This window comes from Capsicum annuum, chromosome 11 (assembly GCF_002878395.1).
Source record: "Capsicum annuum cultivar UCD-10X-F1 chromosome 11, UCD10Xv1.1, whole genome shotgun sequence".
NCBI classification, from domain to species: Eukaryota; Viridiplantae; Streptophyta; class Magnoliopsida; order Solanales; family Solanaceae; genus Capsicum; species Capsicum annuum.
In genome coordinates this window covers 42,458,787-42,475,398 of record NC_061121.1, presented here as the reverse complement: position 1 = coordinate 42,475,398, position 16,612 = coordinate 42,458,787, and the positions used below count along the sequence as shown (strand labels likewise).

Below are 16,612 nucleotides of genomic sequence, written 5' to 3'. Positions count from 1 at the left end.
TTTTCTTTCAACTTTGAAATTTTTCTTGCTTTTCTTCTCCATATTTCAACTTTTATTTCAACTTCGAAAGTTTAATTTGATGTTAGCTTTGTAATTTCTATTATGCGAAGAAGATCGAAAATGAAAAAGAGCAACTATGAATTGATGGTTGGTCTTTGTAATTTTCTGTATGTAATTTACACCGACTATGATTGAAATGGAGAGTGTAGTGACTTTTGAGTTGGTTTGTAATAGTTGGGGTTTTCAAAACATTTTCTTTTGGTATTTCTTCGCTTATTTAATATCTGCAAGAATTTTTTCCAAAAAGAAAAAAGCAGGGGTGATTCTTTGTGTTAGTCAAGCAGAAGTTAGGCCCTTTACTGTAAGCTTTTTGTGTCTTTTTTAGAGTGGTGGAGATTGAACGAGTGATGGGAATAATTGTTTTATGAATCTGAAAGTAAAGTTCAAGTCTTCTTATTGATGGATTAGTAAATTGAGCAATTTCTTGGTAGATTTTCCTGACTGATTTGTTGGAGCTGATTGATTGGGTCTCCTTTACTGTGTTGTTCTTTGTTGATAATTCAGAATAAGCTTCACTACTTTTGCATGATTTCAAGTTTATGAGGTAACTATTGTGTGAATGTTTCCGTCCATAAAGCTATGACTAAGTTCTATTAATTTTAACAATTTTACAATTCTGTTGTCTTTAGAGAAAGAGTTTAGAAATCTTTACGAAAAAAGCTTTCCTAGAGTATACATTTCCCACCAAGTTCTTGTTTTTGGTCGATCACTATTGTCATAAAACATTGTTATCACGAAAATCTGCGGCTTATTTTTGCTTGCAAATATTTCATTATTACTTCGTCTATTAATTTAGTATCTCATATGTCTACGTTCCATAGACACCTTCCCTGCAATAATGAAACAGAGGCCAACACAATGGATCATAGGCTCCCTGTAAACGCAATCACACCAGAAACTACAGAATGGACGTGTAAAATACAGGTAGTAGACAAGTTTTGGCCTCGCAAAAACAATGACTCATCCGTGCATTTCCAAACAATAATTGTGCAGGATGAAAGTGTAAGCTTGCCTCTCCACATCTGCTTTGAACTCTTAAGAACTTGTTACATAAATTGTTCCAACACATGTAAAATTTGTTCTCTTTTACTTGACTACAGGAACACCAGGTTTCTAAAATACTCTACGGTGATGACATTTCGAAGTATGAGAATTTGTTTGGCCTTTTTGAGACATATTTGGTGTCATATGCGAAAGTCAGAGAGCCCCACAGTTATTCAATACGAGCGGCTACATACGAATGGGTGGCGGACAGATACACAATTGTCAAAGAGGTTACCAACAACAATGGATCTGAGGCACCTTTTTCTTCTTCAATAAAATTGGATACACTCCCTTTCTCAGCTATTGAAGAGCAACGTCCAGGTGTCGAATTTGGTAAACATCCATCTTACATTCTAGCCTCTTTTCCCGTCAACTAACTAGCACCTACTAATCAAATTAATTATTAACATGTTAATCTTAACAGACTTATTGGCGGTGGTAGTTAATTGTAGTGCCATCCAATATACAACTGACCAAAGCAAACACTTTCGGGAAGCGATCGTTATAGACCAGAGGTGAGTTACGTACCAATAACAACTTCAGCAAGCATTTTATTTCGTTGTTAAAATATGGTTGGACTATAATAATTTTTGTATCTACTACTACGACCAGCAAGAAACCTTTCCTTTTTACTATATGGGGTGATCTAGCCAACAACGAAGGAGCTACATTACTCCCACCATCTGCATGAATACCTTGTCATTCTTGCCAGACGCATAGGTGTTACTGAATTTCGCATTGGTCTATTCATTAGCCCATCTTCTACAACTCTTTTTTTTTTACTTTTCCCTCCTCTATATTGAATTTAAAAAGCTTTCTTTCACGTACGTAGCTCTAAGACTAGCAACAAGATATCAATCGACAATCTTAATAAATCCTCAGTATGTGCAAGCTACTGCATTGACAAACTAGTATACACTAATATGCTACCTATTTGTACGACAAAGAAAAAATATATTTTTACTGTTTCATTTAACTTTTCCCAGCGTGAAGCACAACGAACAAATGTTGTTGTCTTACACTTTAAGAAGCTCATCAGCGTCATCATCTTCACTAAATCTTGCACCAATTGAAGATCAAGTGCTAGCTATATCTACAATTCCACAGATGTTATCTACGATTAGTCTATCCTAGAATGTATATATGTAGTAATTATATTCTCATCAAAGTAAACCTGTATCACAGAGTACAACTCGTGATGTCGAAGAAGCTTTTAACATTACTCTACATTAACACTGCAGGTACAAAGTTTCCCCATAGAAGCCACATTATCGCTCCCTGACCGTCCTCAATCATTTTATCTGCTTGCATGCTCACATTGCAGCCAGTTCGTGCACCCAAAAACTCAAAAAATGGTTCCCTGTTTCAATTGTAAGCTAGAACGACAATTAGTTCCCAAGTAACTATTACAACTATATTATATCTAGATTCTACAGCGCACTTTCTTTTTTCTATCATCTATGGTAAAACTTGAAAAATGTTCTTGCTGTCCTGGTTTTGTAATTTCTGAATTTTCTTTCTGCTGATCTCAAATAAGGAAAGCTTAGCACTTTCTCGAGATGACCTCTTTATCTCAACGAGATAAAGGTAAGGTTTACATATATACTATAATTCCGCAAAATCGATTGACGTGACTATGTTTTGAAATAGTGACAGTAGAATAGTTACCAAACACAGCTTCTTTATCTCGACAAAACAAAAAGGCAAAATGACATTTCAATCTAATCTTTTGAGTTAGCAAAATGAGAAATTTTCTAACTTAATAGTGTTTAATTCTGCTTGACATGTGTTATTCATATTGTTTTAGTAGAAAAATACATTAGTTGCGGACTCTTCATTTTTTATGCCGTGCCCATGTCGGATTCTCCAAAGATGCACTAGCTTAGCTAAATTCGACACACACCCGTTGGTATTTTTTGAAGATTCTGGGCATTATGATTATAACACAGAACATCTTCAGTATGACTATCCTTAACCTCGCTTGCTCGATGATTAGAAAAAACTGTGCAATTAGGAAGCTTTGGCAAAATTTGAAAAATATGACTCACATTGTAATCAAAAGAAAGTTCCTGACAGCTAAACCTTATGAGAAAATCAAAAGTAAAGTTGATAATATTTCCTGCCCTAAATTGATTTGCCACAATAATGTAGAGCCTAAGAATGTATAACTGTCTCTCCTTCTCAGCTCATATTATCAGTAAGTATTAGTATGGATATATGTTGGTGTAATGGGTGGAGACATTACAATGAACTTTGGGGAGGTCAACGTTTAACTTTTCCTTTATGTCCTTAGGTGTCCATGCCTTTAGAGAAACAATTTAAGTAATTGCAACTTATTCACCATAGAAACTAGGGTTCTGTTTATTCTTCCCACTACTCATGATTTAGAAAATAATGCAGCGACAAAATATTATTTTGGGCTGGTAATAGTAACATATAAATATTAATTAAGTTTAAAACATGAAAAAATATATATTTGTTTTAAGTTTTTGCTTTTTCCTTTTTATTTGTATTTCATAGTTAGATGAAATATAACTTCTTTATTGACTTTATCCATAAAAATGTATGAAAGTCAAGAAGATTTAGCTCCAAATTACAAAAATAAGAACCACTACAGATATTAGCGTCTTTATTATTTCTAGGGACATAAGGTATGCACTATAGTTAATGAAATTGTCAAGGTTTCTTTTGTTTTGGTTTAAAAAACCTACTAAGGTATATACATAGACCAATGACTCCTTAGAAGTGTCGAACTCAAGAAAATCTAGATACAATATATTCAGGAGTTCGATCGAACCTCCTTCAATGGAAAAATATACTATTTATCGACCACTTCTACATTTCATCTCCAAGTACAGTACATGCAGACTGAAAATAGACAGACAACTTCTACATTTCATCTCCAAGTATAGTACATATTTTATTCACTGTTTTGTCGAAAAAAAGGATCTTCGAAACTATTACTGAATATTTTCAGATTGTTCACTTCATTTACACTCCTATGTTAATTACAGGTGCTACTTCGAGGTTAACATCATGGATGCTAGCGATATAATTACGGTGATGATCTCAGAAACGCTGGGTGAAAGAATGTTGTCCTTAACCTCCGAACGAACAAATATATGAATAGGTTGCTGTACAGGTACACATATACATACAATTAACAACAGAAAAAACTCATTTCCTTAAAATTTGGTTCTCTCGGTAAATAAAACCCCTACATTAGACAAAGTTTGATTTACCGTGGTGTGTTTTTTTTCCTATTTAGCAAAAACCGCTCTGTATCGCCCGTATTAACCAGCTGCTCGCTCATAAATTATTTACGCTCCAACTACAAAAGCCATTATTCAGATTTCCTGATCAAAAAGCTGGTATGCTCGCTATCACCTCCTTCACTGAAACTCCATTTTCTCCCGAGTAGATAGGTAAGAGGCAGAAAATCGACCCACCCACCCCAGCGGAAAACAAATGAAGGTACCGATACTTTCAAATTTAATTTGCTACTGTGGGCTAGCTATTATATGCCTTAATTATGCCTACCTTGTTCTGTATATCTAAATTCCTGCACTTATGAATTTATAAATAGGCTTAACTATAATAGATCTTAACACTTATGTTTTTACAATGTTAGCCTTCTCACCGTTGAACATTTTCATTGAAAGAACACATGATTGTTTTGTAGTTAGTTTTCGCATCTCTATTAAATTCACGAGGTACTTATCAGTTTGTAGGCGCAACAGTGACTGTTTCAATCTTTTCTTTTATCAGCTCATAGACACAACTATAATTGTTTCAATCTTTTCTTGAACCAAATTTACAACATATTCTTTAGTTATCAACTTTATTTAAGGTTTGTTTGCTATAGTTATTTAACCCCTGATTCATATTGGGATTACTGCACAAAAGTTTCAATCTTCATATATTATCCACTATGGGGTTACTGTTCACTTAATTATATGCACACCTGACAGGATTGCATCAGGGATCTACTCTAAGTCCCTTTTTGTTTGCATTGGTGATGGATGTGTTGACGCGGCATATTCAAGGGGAGGTGCCGTGGTATATGCTTTTTGCAGACGATGTAGTTCTGATAGATGAGACTGGAGGGGGTGTGAATGACAAATTAGAGGTGTGGAGGCAAACTCTTGAGTCTAAAGGGTTCAGGGTGAGCAGAAGTAAGACAGAGTATGTGGAATGCAAGTTTAATGACGTGAGGCGGGAGAATGAGGTAGTAGTGAAGCTGGAAGCACAGGAGGTATGTAAGAGGGATAATTTCAAGTATCTTGGGTCCGTGATCCAGAGTAACGGTGAGATTGACGAGGATGTCTCGCACCGTATTGGGGTGAGATGGATGAAGTGGAAGCTCGCGTCGGGGGTGCTGTGTGATAAGAAGGTGCCGCCCAAGCTTAAAGGCAAATTCTACAGGGTGGTAGTCCGTCCAGCCTTGTTGTATGGAGCGGAGTGTTGGCCAGTTAAGAACTCCCACATCCAAAAAATGAAGGTGACAGAAATGCGGATGTTGCGCTGGATGTGTGGGCTGACTAGAGGGGATAGAGTGCGGAATGAGACTATCCGGGAGAAGGTTGGTGTGACTTCAGTGGAATGCAAGATGCGGAAAGCCCAATTGAGATGGTTCGGACGCGTGAAGAGGAGGGGCATGGATGCCCCGGTCCGTAGGTGTGAGAGGCTAGCGTTGGATGATTTTAGGCGGGGTAGGGGTAGGCCGAAGAAGTACTGGGGATTAGGCGGGACATGGAGCAGTTACAGCTCACCGAGGACATGACCCTAGATAGGAAGGTCTGGAGGACGCGAATTAGGGCAGAGGGCTAGGGCCAGTTTGGGTCGCTAGTGTAGGGAAGTACTTGGTGGGGGTTTTATTCCTGTTATGATTCCGTGTTCCGTGTTCCATGTTTTATTACGAATCTGTGTGCTTTCCTCTGCTTTCCTCTGTTTTATATTACTTATGGGTGCCGTATTTATGTTATGTAATCTGCTTCTGTGCTTTACTATGTGTTTGTGTGGTATCTCGTGCCTTGAGCCGGGGGTCTATCGGAAACAACCTTTCTACTTCTTTAGAGGTAGAGGTATGGACTGCGTACATCTTACCCCCCCAGACCCCACTAGGTGGGAATACACTGGGTTTGTTGTTGTTGTTGTTGTTATAAATTGTATTCGCAACAATTAAATATTATGAATGTTATAAGCTCAACAACTATAACATATACATTACAAAAAAATTGTACTACTATCAACTATTCTACCCAAGTGAAATCTTTTCAAAATATGTATAGCTGTAGAAAATTGACATTTTGTATCCAGCATTGACAACATCTCAATCTCAGCAGGTAAGTATAACATCCATCCTCTCCTTTTATTGCATTCTACTTGATGGCACTTCTATATATTAGTAATTTCATCTTCCTCCTCTTAACTGCAACTTGTCGATTCTCTGAACTTTCTGTGATAGCTGACTACAACTACGTTTTCGTGGCCTCTACTAGCTTCATCATATGGTATGGTATATACAAAGAAATTTTGCTTGGTTATACCAACATCACAAAATCAAGCTGCCTAAACAAAGTTTTTGTGTTTTTATGTAATACACCTCAATGTCTGAAACGTACATGGTAATAGTTTGTTTTTACATTTTGATGTAACAATAACGTTTTGATGTAACAATCACAGTTTAATGTACAAATAGTACATGTTAATACTGCTAATAGTTTTAATATACGACGTCTCCCTTTGCAATATCATTGGGTCTGTGCTTGCATGGGCTCCCGCATCTCTTATATATAGAAGTGGCATCAAGTAGGTAGGTGGAGGTTGTCCTCCCAGCTTCCAAGGGGCATTTCCATCATTTAACGGTAAAGGCAAATTGGTCATCTCATCATAGTAGCCTACGTGTTGCAAACTCCACTTGCCAGCCCCTTTTCCTATACAGTCGTAAAATTAATACAAAGTTCACGGGTATGCTTTTCTAATTTCTTCCACATCTTTTTTCTTCCATTTATCTGCATTTCTTAGCTTTGCTCTCCAACTGTTTATGAAAACTCCAAGTTAATCTTAGTGTTGTCGTCAAATCTTCAATTCAAATAGTGTAAGTTTTCTTCATTCGTGTTCTTTCTTTAAATTTAAAAAAGATTCAATTTTTCGTTCTTATAATTTCGTTGGACCATGCTGGAACATTCTTGAAATTAAAAAAGAACTTTTATTACATTTTTTGCGTTAATTTGGCTGATTGTTTCCTTTACTTTTGAAGTTCCATTGAATGGGTTTGCTAAATTTCAATTCTATCAAAACTAAAAAACTAAACATAGCCGAGGATTCACAGAAATTTCAATTGATTAGTTAAGTGGCATTTTTACGAACAAGTGAGCCGCATAAAGAAACTTACCTGACATGTTATTTGAATTTTTTTTTGTAGTGAAACATTTGAAATAAATAGTACTTGATATAAGTTTGAGGCTAATGAATTTTTCACTTTAGTGGTGTGAGTTTTGCTAGAAATTAGTATAGATAGAGGAAAATACAAGTAAATCTTTTTAGGTGATGTTCCGGCAAACTAAGTGAAGGAGAATGAGCTGTATTTGTAGTCTGTTATACTAAGAATTAGTTGGAAATAACTATCCCTGCCATTACTCTTTATGAGCGAGACACAATTTCGATTTGCTGCCCATTCCTGAATCAGAATTTGATTCTTATATTGAATTCCACTTGCTTCCAGTAAACCTTCTTCATATTTAAAACTACACGCAAACTTTAAGGCGGCCAGCTGTGTATATAATGATCTCATGTAACTGATTCCGTTTGGGCTACAGTGGTGATAACTTTAGTCTAATACTATCCAGATATTAGATTTTTCTTCGGGCATAATCAACTGTATTTTTCATAGCTATTAGTAGATGTAATTGATGCGGCAATTTACGTTCCCTTTGCATTGCTGTATCAGTTGCTACTCTCTGGATAAATACATAATCTTATTTGTTTTCTCTTATATTGTGAAAGGAGTTGTGACTAGCATTCATTTAGTCTGGTTGCTGATTTTGACATCAGCTTCTTTGTATGAATCTGATATTAAATTCTTTATTATGAATTACATTTTACCTTTAAAACATAACTCCGACCAACGATGCTATCAGATCAACTGAAAACTCTGTTACATAAGAATTTTTGAACGAAATTATCGCTTTTTAAGGTTAATGTAAAGATGGTGCTTAAAACAGTGGAGGTACAACTGTAGTGAAAACTTAATGCATAAGTCACCTGTGTGCATTTCTGTATAGGATACATTAAAAATGTTGCATTGTTGATCTGTTCTATCTATTATATCAAATGCCCTTTTGAACTTGAGAAGTTTTTGATGAATTTACATGGAAAGGCATAACAAATTTGACGAATACTTACTGCAGCTGTGATTGCTTTTTTTTTTAATCATATACTGGAAGATTATACGGTTTTAAGAATGCTCTAATTCTTGTACCTTCTAATTTGCTTCATTCTTCTGTAATGTTTTCTGGGAATGGTTAATGTGCCCATAAGATGCATTTCCTTGTTGCACAGTCAGTTCTGTTTACACTGTTGACAACACAGATGACTGTAAATAAAGAGTCTTTGGTGCAAACTTGTTCCTCCCAAAAAAGAAACACAACTGCTCTACGGAGAGAGCTTCTAAAATCAACTCGAGACGACGTGAACGATATACGCAGTTGTCGCCCAACAAAAAAGAGCAGCTTTTATACAGCGACGCACACAAAAACTTGAATCAATAAATACATCTCTGCCAGCTACACTCGCCGATGAAGCATTACGCCCTCAGATAAATGTTAGATCACGTAGACACGAAATTCTAACAATACGAGAGCCATCTTTAGTTACCCAAAAAGGTTAGATACCTCAAAAAATTGTAATCTAAGTATTACACTGTTTCTGATTTTTGAAACATATACATTCTCAATACTGAATGTGATATTTTTCTTACATCAACAGATACATCTGACACTAACAAGGCAACAACAGGCTTTAACAAAGGAAAAAATATAATTGAATACTTCTCTGTCTTTCTGACACTAACAATGCAACAACAGGCTTTAACAAAGGAAAAAATATAATTGAATACTTCTCTGTCTTTGAAACTGGTACGTAATTATTAAAATACTCTTCTAAATTTTATGCACTAAAAATATATATTATATTAAGCTGATTGTTTGTTAGGTTCAACATCAAATTCTCCCGCTAAACGACATACTGTGGCATTACCTAAAGAAACAGTTTTGACAGTACGAGAGTCATCTTCTGTTGCCAAAAAAGGTCGTATATCTCACAACCTTGTAATTCGAGTATTATGTTATTTATGATTTTTATATGCATACAGATTGTTAGTGTTGACTATAATTTTTATCCTTTAACAGCTCATGCATCTCGCGCAAAAAGTTCAACAGCAATGAAAGGCTTCACCAAAGCAAAAATTACAAGTGGTCACTTCTCTGTATTTGAAATTGGTTCGTAATCGTTGACATATTGTCCTAGTTTTAGTTTAGCAAAGTAGATCTTATGCTAATTGAATTGATTATTCATTAGGTTCAACATGAAATGCTTTCACTGAACGGAATGATCCGATAACATCAATTATCGCCAAAAAGGTATGTTTCTTTCAATATTTTGCTTGTGCTTTCAATTGTTGTATGAAAAATGATATAATAAATTATTGTAATTCATATACACAGGTTGTAGATCAAAAATAGTAGGTTGTTGGAATTTTGAACAATTGCCCAGTAATGCAAGTATTTTAAAAGCGACACCAAACTGTAAATATTGTCAAGCAAAAAGATTTGAATATGAATCACTAGGATTTTGTTGTAGTAATGGTTCAGTTAAGTTGACATCATATCAAATGCCCAATGAATTATTAATTTTTTACTTCGGTGATACTGAAGAATCTGAACATTTTCGTACTTACCTCAGAATCTATAATAACATGTTTGCATTCACCTCACTTGGAGTTAATTATGACAGAGTATTGGCTAAAAGAAATGATGGTATTTATACATTCAAAGTACAAGGGCAAATGTATCACTTCATAAATGATTTGGTTCCGTCAAATGGTCAACCAAGAAATTTACAACTGTATTTTTATGATGATACTGAAATACTAAATCGAATGGCTTCTTCAAGTATGCTTAAACAAATAGTTGTTGTGAAGTTAATGGACATTTTAAAAATAAATTCTTATTGTATTTTTCTAAAATCTCTTCTCTTCATATTCCTGAATTATCAAATTTTCATATTTCATTGAGATGTGAATCTAGTTTAGATCAACGAAAATATAACCTATCCAATGTATCTGAAGCGATAGGATTGTGGCTAGATGAAGAAATGAATGATAATAATTCTGCACCCCATATCCAAATTTATACTCAGAGTAACAAGAGTCAATTAGTTAATTATTATTATGGTTGCTATGATTCTTTGCAATATCCTCTTTTATTTTCGTATGGGCAAAATGGATGGCATTGCGGTATTCAAAAGGTTATACTTTCTGAAAATAAATTGATAAAAAGAAAAAGACCTTACTATGAAAATGAGCATCTTCCAAGCATATCTAACATGTGTTCAACTGATGGGTTGCTTGATATGGAAGCCGATGTTCTACAAAAAGAAAATCGGAAAAAATATTGTTTCTTGCCGTGAATACTGCTGCTATAAACTTCAATGCGAGATGATGAATAAAATGAAGTTTTACACGCAGGTAGATTATTTCAGCAACACTCAGTTGATGAATTCATAAAGGTCGAAACTCAAAGATTAGATTTGCATCTTTTAATCAAGATTTATTCCGAATTGATATGTTACAAGGACTTTATGATATATTAAGATTTGGTGAAAGAGAAGCTTTTAAAATAGGAAAAAATGTTTTCTTCCAGCAAGTTTTATCGGCGGTCCGTGAGATATGCGCCGTTGTTACATGGATGATATTACATTAGTTCAATATTTTGGAAAACCTGATATCTTCCTTACTATGACTTGCAATCCCTCTTGGCCAGAAATAAAAGAACAGTTACTTTCAATAGATGAAGCTCAAAATATGCCTGATTTGATTAGTCGTGTGTTCAAAGCGAAGGTGAAAGAAATGAAGACAGATATACTAAAACGACACATATTTGGAAAAGTTGCAGCTTTTATGTACACTATAGAATTTTAAAAATAAGGTCTTCTGCATGCTCATTTTCTTATTATACTTACTAATGATTATAAGTTACTAACACTTGAAGCGTATGAAAAATTTGTTTCTGTTGAACTGCCTGCTCCTGATGTTTATCCTTACTTATATAAACTTGTTATTAAACATATGATGCATGACCCCTATGGTCATTTGAATCCCACAAATTCATGTATGAAGAAAAAAGGAGAATGCAAATTTAAGTACCCAAAAATTTTGCTAATGAAACAACAAAGGGAAACAATTCATACCCAATTTATAGAAGACGAAATACGGGTAAACTTGTTAAAGTTAGAAAATAGTTTCTGGATAATTCATGGGTTGTTGCTTACAACCCTTATCTACTGTGCAAATATAACTGCCATATAAATGTTGAAGTTTGCTCTGATATTAAAGTTGTCAAATATATATACAAATACATCTGTAAAAGACATGATAAAATTTCGTTTCACATACACGAAAATAATACAAATATTGAATTAAACGAGATAAAAGAATATCAATCTGCTAGATGGGTGTCACCGCCAGAAGCTATGTGGCGTTTATATGCCTTTCCTATTAATGAAATGAGCCCAAGTGTCTATCTCCGTCAACTACATCTTGAAGGACAACAATTTGTCTCTTTTAAAAAAACTGACAACGTTAATAGCATCGTCAAAAATCCTATGATTAAAAAGACAATGTTGACAGAATTTTTCATAATGAACACAACAAATAAAAATGCTAAGGAACTTAATTTGTTATACAAAGATTTTCCACAATACTTTGTGTGGTCATTTGCTTACAAAATGTGGACCGAACGAATATGGGGCCAAGTTATTGGCCGTGTTGTAACAGCTTATCCAATCGAAGGAGAAACATATTATCTTCGATTATTACTAATGAATGAAAAAACACCGAAATCATATAATGATCTCCTGAAAGTAAATGATGTATGTTGCAAGATATTCAGAGAATCTGTAGAAATAAAAGGCTTATTACATTGTGATAATAGTTTGATTCAATGTATGTTAGAGGCTACGTTCTATCAAATGCCTTATAGTTTACGAGAGTTATTTGCTACAATATTAGTATATTGTAAACCTGACAATCCGAAAGAATTGTGGGAACAATTTAAATAGTCAATGTTCGAAGACTTTAAAAATCTAGAAAACATTATGCAAAAAGATATACATTTTGCTATCTTAAACAATATTAATGATGTGTTACATTCTATGGGATGCAATATTAATGAATTCAACCTTGTTTCAGAAACTATCACGTCTTCAAAAATAATAAAAGAAGCAAAGGAAGTGTATTTTGAAAGAAATATCATTGTGAATGATGAAGAATTATTATTACATCAAAAATTAAACGTAGAACAAAAAAAGGCATATAATATAATCCTTCAAAGAGTCTTAACAAATAAACCAGGAGCATTTTTTATAGACGGTCCTGGTGAAAGTGGTAAAACATTCTTATATCGTGCCTTATTAGCAACTGTCAGATCTAAAGGATTTATAGAATTAACAACAACTTCTTCTGGCGTTGCTGCTTCAATCCTTCCAGGAGGAAGAACAGTTCATTTGCGCTTTAAGATTCGAGTCAATGTTGACGAAAAATTCTCTTGTAATATCAGCAAACAAAGCTCACTAGCATCTTTGATTCGTGATGCAAAATTAATAGTATGGGATAAAGTATCAATGGCAAAAAAAAAATATGATTGAAGCATTTAATTCTCTTTTAAAAGATATAATGGATTCAAATATATTATTTGGTGCCAAAGTTGTCGTGCTCGGGGGAGATTTTAGACAAACTCTGTCCGTAGTTCGAAGTGACAAAAAAGAAGACTTTATTCGAGAAAGCATTTTGAATTCACAAATATGGAACCAACTTGAAAAACTTCGATTATCAGAGAATATGCGTGCCAAAACTGATCCCATCTTCTTTGAATATCTGATGCGCATAGGAAATGGTCAAGAGAAAACTAACATGAATGACAAAATAATTATCCCAAGATGTTTCATTATTCCATATACCATTGAAAAAGAATCTTTAGATCTTTTATTCAAAATAATATATCTTGATTTTCATACTTCTTTTCAAGACAACTTTTTTAACTTTCTGTGTTATTTTGACAACAAAAAATGACTTTGTTGATGAGTCAAATGATAAACTTATAGGTCAATTTCCTAAAGATGCTAAGACATTTGTTGCAATTGATGAAACTGTTGAACGAAGTGATCAAAGTGAGTTTGAGGATTTCTTACATTCATTGAACCCTCCTGGTCTACCTCCTTACAAATTAACCTTGAAAGAGAATTGTCCTATTATGTTATTGAGAAATTTAAATCCTTGTGAAGGTTTATGCATTGGTACGCGACTAATATGTTGTGATTTTAAGAGTCGTGTTATAAGTGCTAAAATAGCCAGTGGTGATTTTAAAAATACACATGTATTTATACCAAGAATACCATTATTATCTTCGGATGATGAAAAATTACCTATTCCATTTAAAAGAACACAATTTCCAATACGATTGTGTTTTGTTATGACAATACATAAAGCTCAAGGACAAACATTAGATTATGTTGGAATTTATTTACGCGAGCCTGTCTTTTCTCATGGCCAATTGTACGTCACTCTATCAAGGGCGAAAAGTTCAGACAATATAAAAATATTAATTCTACCACCTACTGCTGACAATAATGATGATCAATCCACATACAATGTAGTGTATAATGAAATCATCTCTAAAGCTTTTGTTAAACTTTACATCCTATATGATTAAATGACTACCACAATGCACGCAAAAGAGACATTTTGTACCAATATACTACATTGAAAATACAAGATAAATTTAAGATTGATGAACAAGTAGGAAAGAGAATAAACCAACTGAGTGCTATCCCTGCAAGTGTTATGTCTGTTTGTCAATTAGAACCTTTTGATAAGCTTGAAAATTCCTCTCTTCGTCAAATTCATTTTGTATGAAAACATACATGGTACTCTGCGCCTCTGACTATGTGTTTGTTTTTTGTTTAGCTTTTACGATTGGTAGTATTTCATTGCTTCAACATCTACAAGATTCATGCAATCAACGATTGGTGTAGTCTGTAAAATGTCTAGTGCTCTTTACTTCACTGCGCTTGACAATTCATTGGGATCCTATCTTGTTCTCAAGCTTTCAATAATAAATTTTGTAGGTGTTTCTGTTGTGTGTGTTGGTTGGCTGCAGTATCTGCTGGTTTAACACAGTATGCTATGTGTTGTACATCAAACATTTCCCGCTATTTGCATTGTCCCTCAGCATAAGTTTCAACGGTGCAGGTGCAAGCGCAGCCCTGTACAACCTAATTGGTTAGTATAACTTTTAATTTAAAATCTTGGTGTGATTTTATTTCATCCTACGTCATATATAAAGATTAATGACTAGATATTCTACTTGCTATTATTTGGATTTTTTTGGAAATTACGGTATTTAGTATTTATGATTTGATCTGTCAGTATACTCGGTGGAGTTGTATGTTGTCGGTGTTCACACATGGTCATACCTTCTTTACTCTTACAGGATAAAGAAGACTCTTTAGATTTAACAACAATTTACAGTTAAGGTTAATTGATCAAGTGTTAACAAAATGTTGAAGAGCTCTTCATGGAATGTCCTGAATGTTGATCCATTTGCTACTCCAGCATCACCAATTCATTAGCATCATGGTGTTTTTTTCCACATTTTTTGTACGCATTGTCATGGTAATTGCATTGCTCTTTATATTCTTCTATTGGAATATTTTGTACCTATTAATATTGTTTTAACACTTTGGCTGAAGCAAATGAGATTTTCAGATTTTATGTTCTTATAGTAAGTCCAATTTTTGTGCAAATTACTGTAGAATATGCTGTGATTGGTGATCCAGTAAAGACAAGTAAAAACGAACACGAGAGTAGTATCAATTTTAGTTTATTTTTTTCCTTTGATGTGTTATGTAATTTAGATGAAGTTAAAGGCAGAAGTGATAATTTGCAGTTGCGAGATTGGCTGGAGTTATCGCTCAACCATTCAGTGCCATCTTCTTTGTTAATCCTTTCTAGGTAATTCTATCCCCGTTTCTAGGATCCTATGATTTAAACTAACTGAGCACGTGACTATGCTGTTTTTCTGTCTGCAGAGCCTTCACAGTATCAGGCAAAGTAAAACCAGAGGAAGATATTCAAGCTACATTTTCATCATTGCCAGATGAGGTGGTGGACGCTGTTCAGGTTACATCTATGCCATCTGAAGATTCTCTTGCTGAAAAGAAGAGAAAGCTAGAATTCTTAGAAATGGACGAAGAGCTCATCAAGGTAAAATCTTGCTTCTTCCATTGTGCTGGCTGTTAATCAAAAAATGATGAAGTGGCAAAGACGAATTAATGGGAATACACTCTTGCAAGTGGATGATACACTAAACTAAACACTGCTTCTTGTTTCTCTGTCCTTTTTTCTCTTCTTTTTGAACTTTATGGGTCATGAAGCCTCATTATTAATTTAAATTATTGGGAAGCATTCAAATTGCTCAAGTTTAGAATCTTGTTTCGAGGGAATGATATAACGAACTAAACACTGCTTGTATGTGCGCGTTTTTCCTATTATTGATAAAATTATTTACCTTATCAAAAAGTGTGTGTATAGACTACTATTTCTGAAGTTATCGCTTTTAGGAGGAGGATGATATCCAAAGCATTGTTCCCGGTGTAACCTGGTAGACAAAAGCATCCCACACCACTTTTTCCAATACCAGACTGCTTCATTGATTTGGAGAAGAATGTCGAACTGGTAAAGAATCAATTGGGATACAATGTGTTGGCCTGATGAAAGGAGATGGGCGGATACCATTTGTAGGGGGTGCGCGGATTAGGTAGATTAAATAGATTTAGTAGGTTTCTAGTGAATCTATTTTTATTAGTGCGTGGATATTTTGTTTTAATATCTTTTAATAATTTACTTTTTTCGTAATATATATTCATTAATTATTTTATCCTGTAGTAATTACAGAGTTACAAATTCTTGTATAATAATTTATCCTATCTGTACTATAATATATATCTAATTCTAGATTTTCAATGTTATTTATTATCTTGTGTTGTTCTTCTCGTAGTGAGTTTTTTAAATTATATAAACTATCACATGTATTTTTATCTAAATTTTCTAAGGTTTTTTTTATCCATGCTAATTTTTCTTTTAGGTCTTCTATTATTTTTCTAATTCGGTTTCTATAACTAATTTCATTATTTAGATTTTCTTGATTTTCTCTAGTTTGTCTAATATATT

At 34.0% G+C, this 16,612-nt stretch overlaps 1 protein-coding gene and 1 long non-coding RNA gene across 8 annotated transcripts; both read left to right on the top strand.

Moving 5' to 3' along the window:
* The first annotated feature begins 638 nt into the window (after nucleotides 1–638).
* On the top strand, nucleotides 639–4,246 carry LOC107863040. The gene is made up of 4 exons (XM_047398738.1): nucleotides 639–1,062; nucleotides 1,161–1,437; nucleotides 1,529–1,619; nucleotides 4,119–4,246. The coding sequence occupies exons 1-4, from the start codon at nucleotides 865–867 to the stop codon at nucleotides 4,228–4,230; spliced, it is 678 nt and encodes a 225-aa protein (XP_047254694.1). The 5' UTR covers nucleotides 639–864; the 3' UTR covers nucleotides 4,231–4,246.
* A 2,825-nt stretch (nucleotides 4,247–7,071) lies between these two features.
* On the top strand, nucleotides 7,072–16,293 carry LOC107848081. 7 transcript variants are annotated; one of them, XR_001667790.2, is made up of 11 exons: nucleotides 7,072–7,204; nucleotides 8,698–8,990; nucleotides 9,094–9,242; nucleotides 9,319–9,414; nucleotides 9,516–9,605; nucleotides 9,685–9,746; nucleotides 14,509–14,662; nucleotides 14,874–15,055; nucleotides 15,330–15,394; nucleotides 15,472–15,646; nucleotides 16,003–16,293. It is a non-coding gene; the product is annotated as an uncharacterized LOC107848081 (long non-coding RNA). The 7 variants fall into 7 exon arrangements; XR_001667788.2 differs by having other exon boundaries at nucleotides 7,082–7,204; nucleotides 8,668–8,990; XR_007046598.1 differs by lacking the exon at nucleotides 7,072–7,204 and adding an exon at nucleotides 15,196–15,228 and having other exon boundaries at nucleotides 7,211–8,990.
* The last annotated feature ends 319 nt before the right edge of the window (nucleotides 16,294–16,612 follow it).

Bases quoted from the DNA above. Each gene is read 5' to 3' on its own strand.
- LOC107863040 (XM_047398738.1), top strand. From the start codon at position 865: ATGTCTACGTTCCATAGACACCTTCCCTGCAATAATGAAACAGAGGCC. The intron at 1,063-1,160 runs GTAAGCTTGCCT...ACTTGACTACAG, and splicing joins TAATTGTGCAGGATGAAAGT to GAACACCAGGTTTCTAAAAT. The intron at 1,620-4,118 runs GTGAGTTACGTA...TGTTAATTACAG, and splicing joins GCGATCGTTATAGACCAGAG to GTGCTACTTCGAGGTTAACA.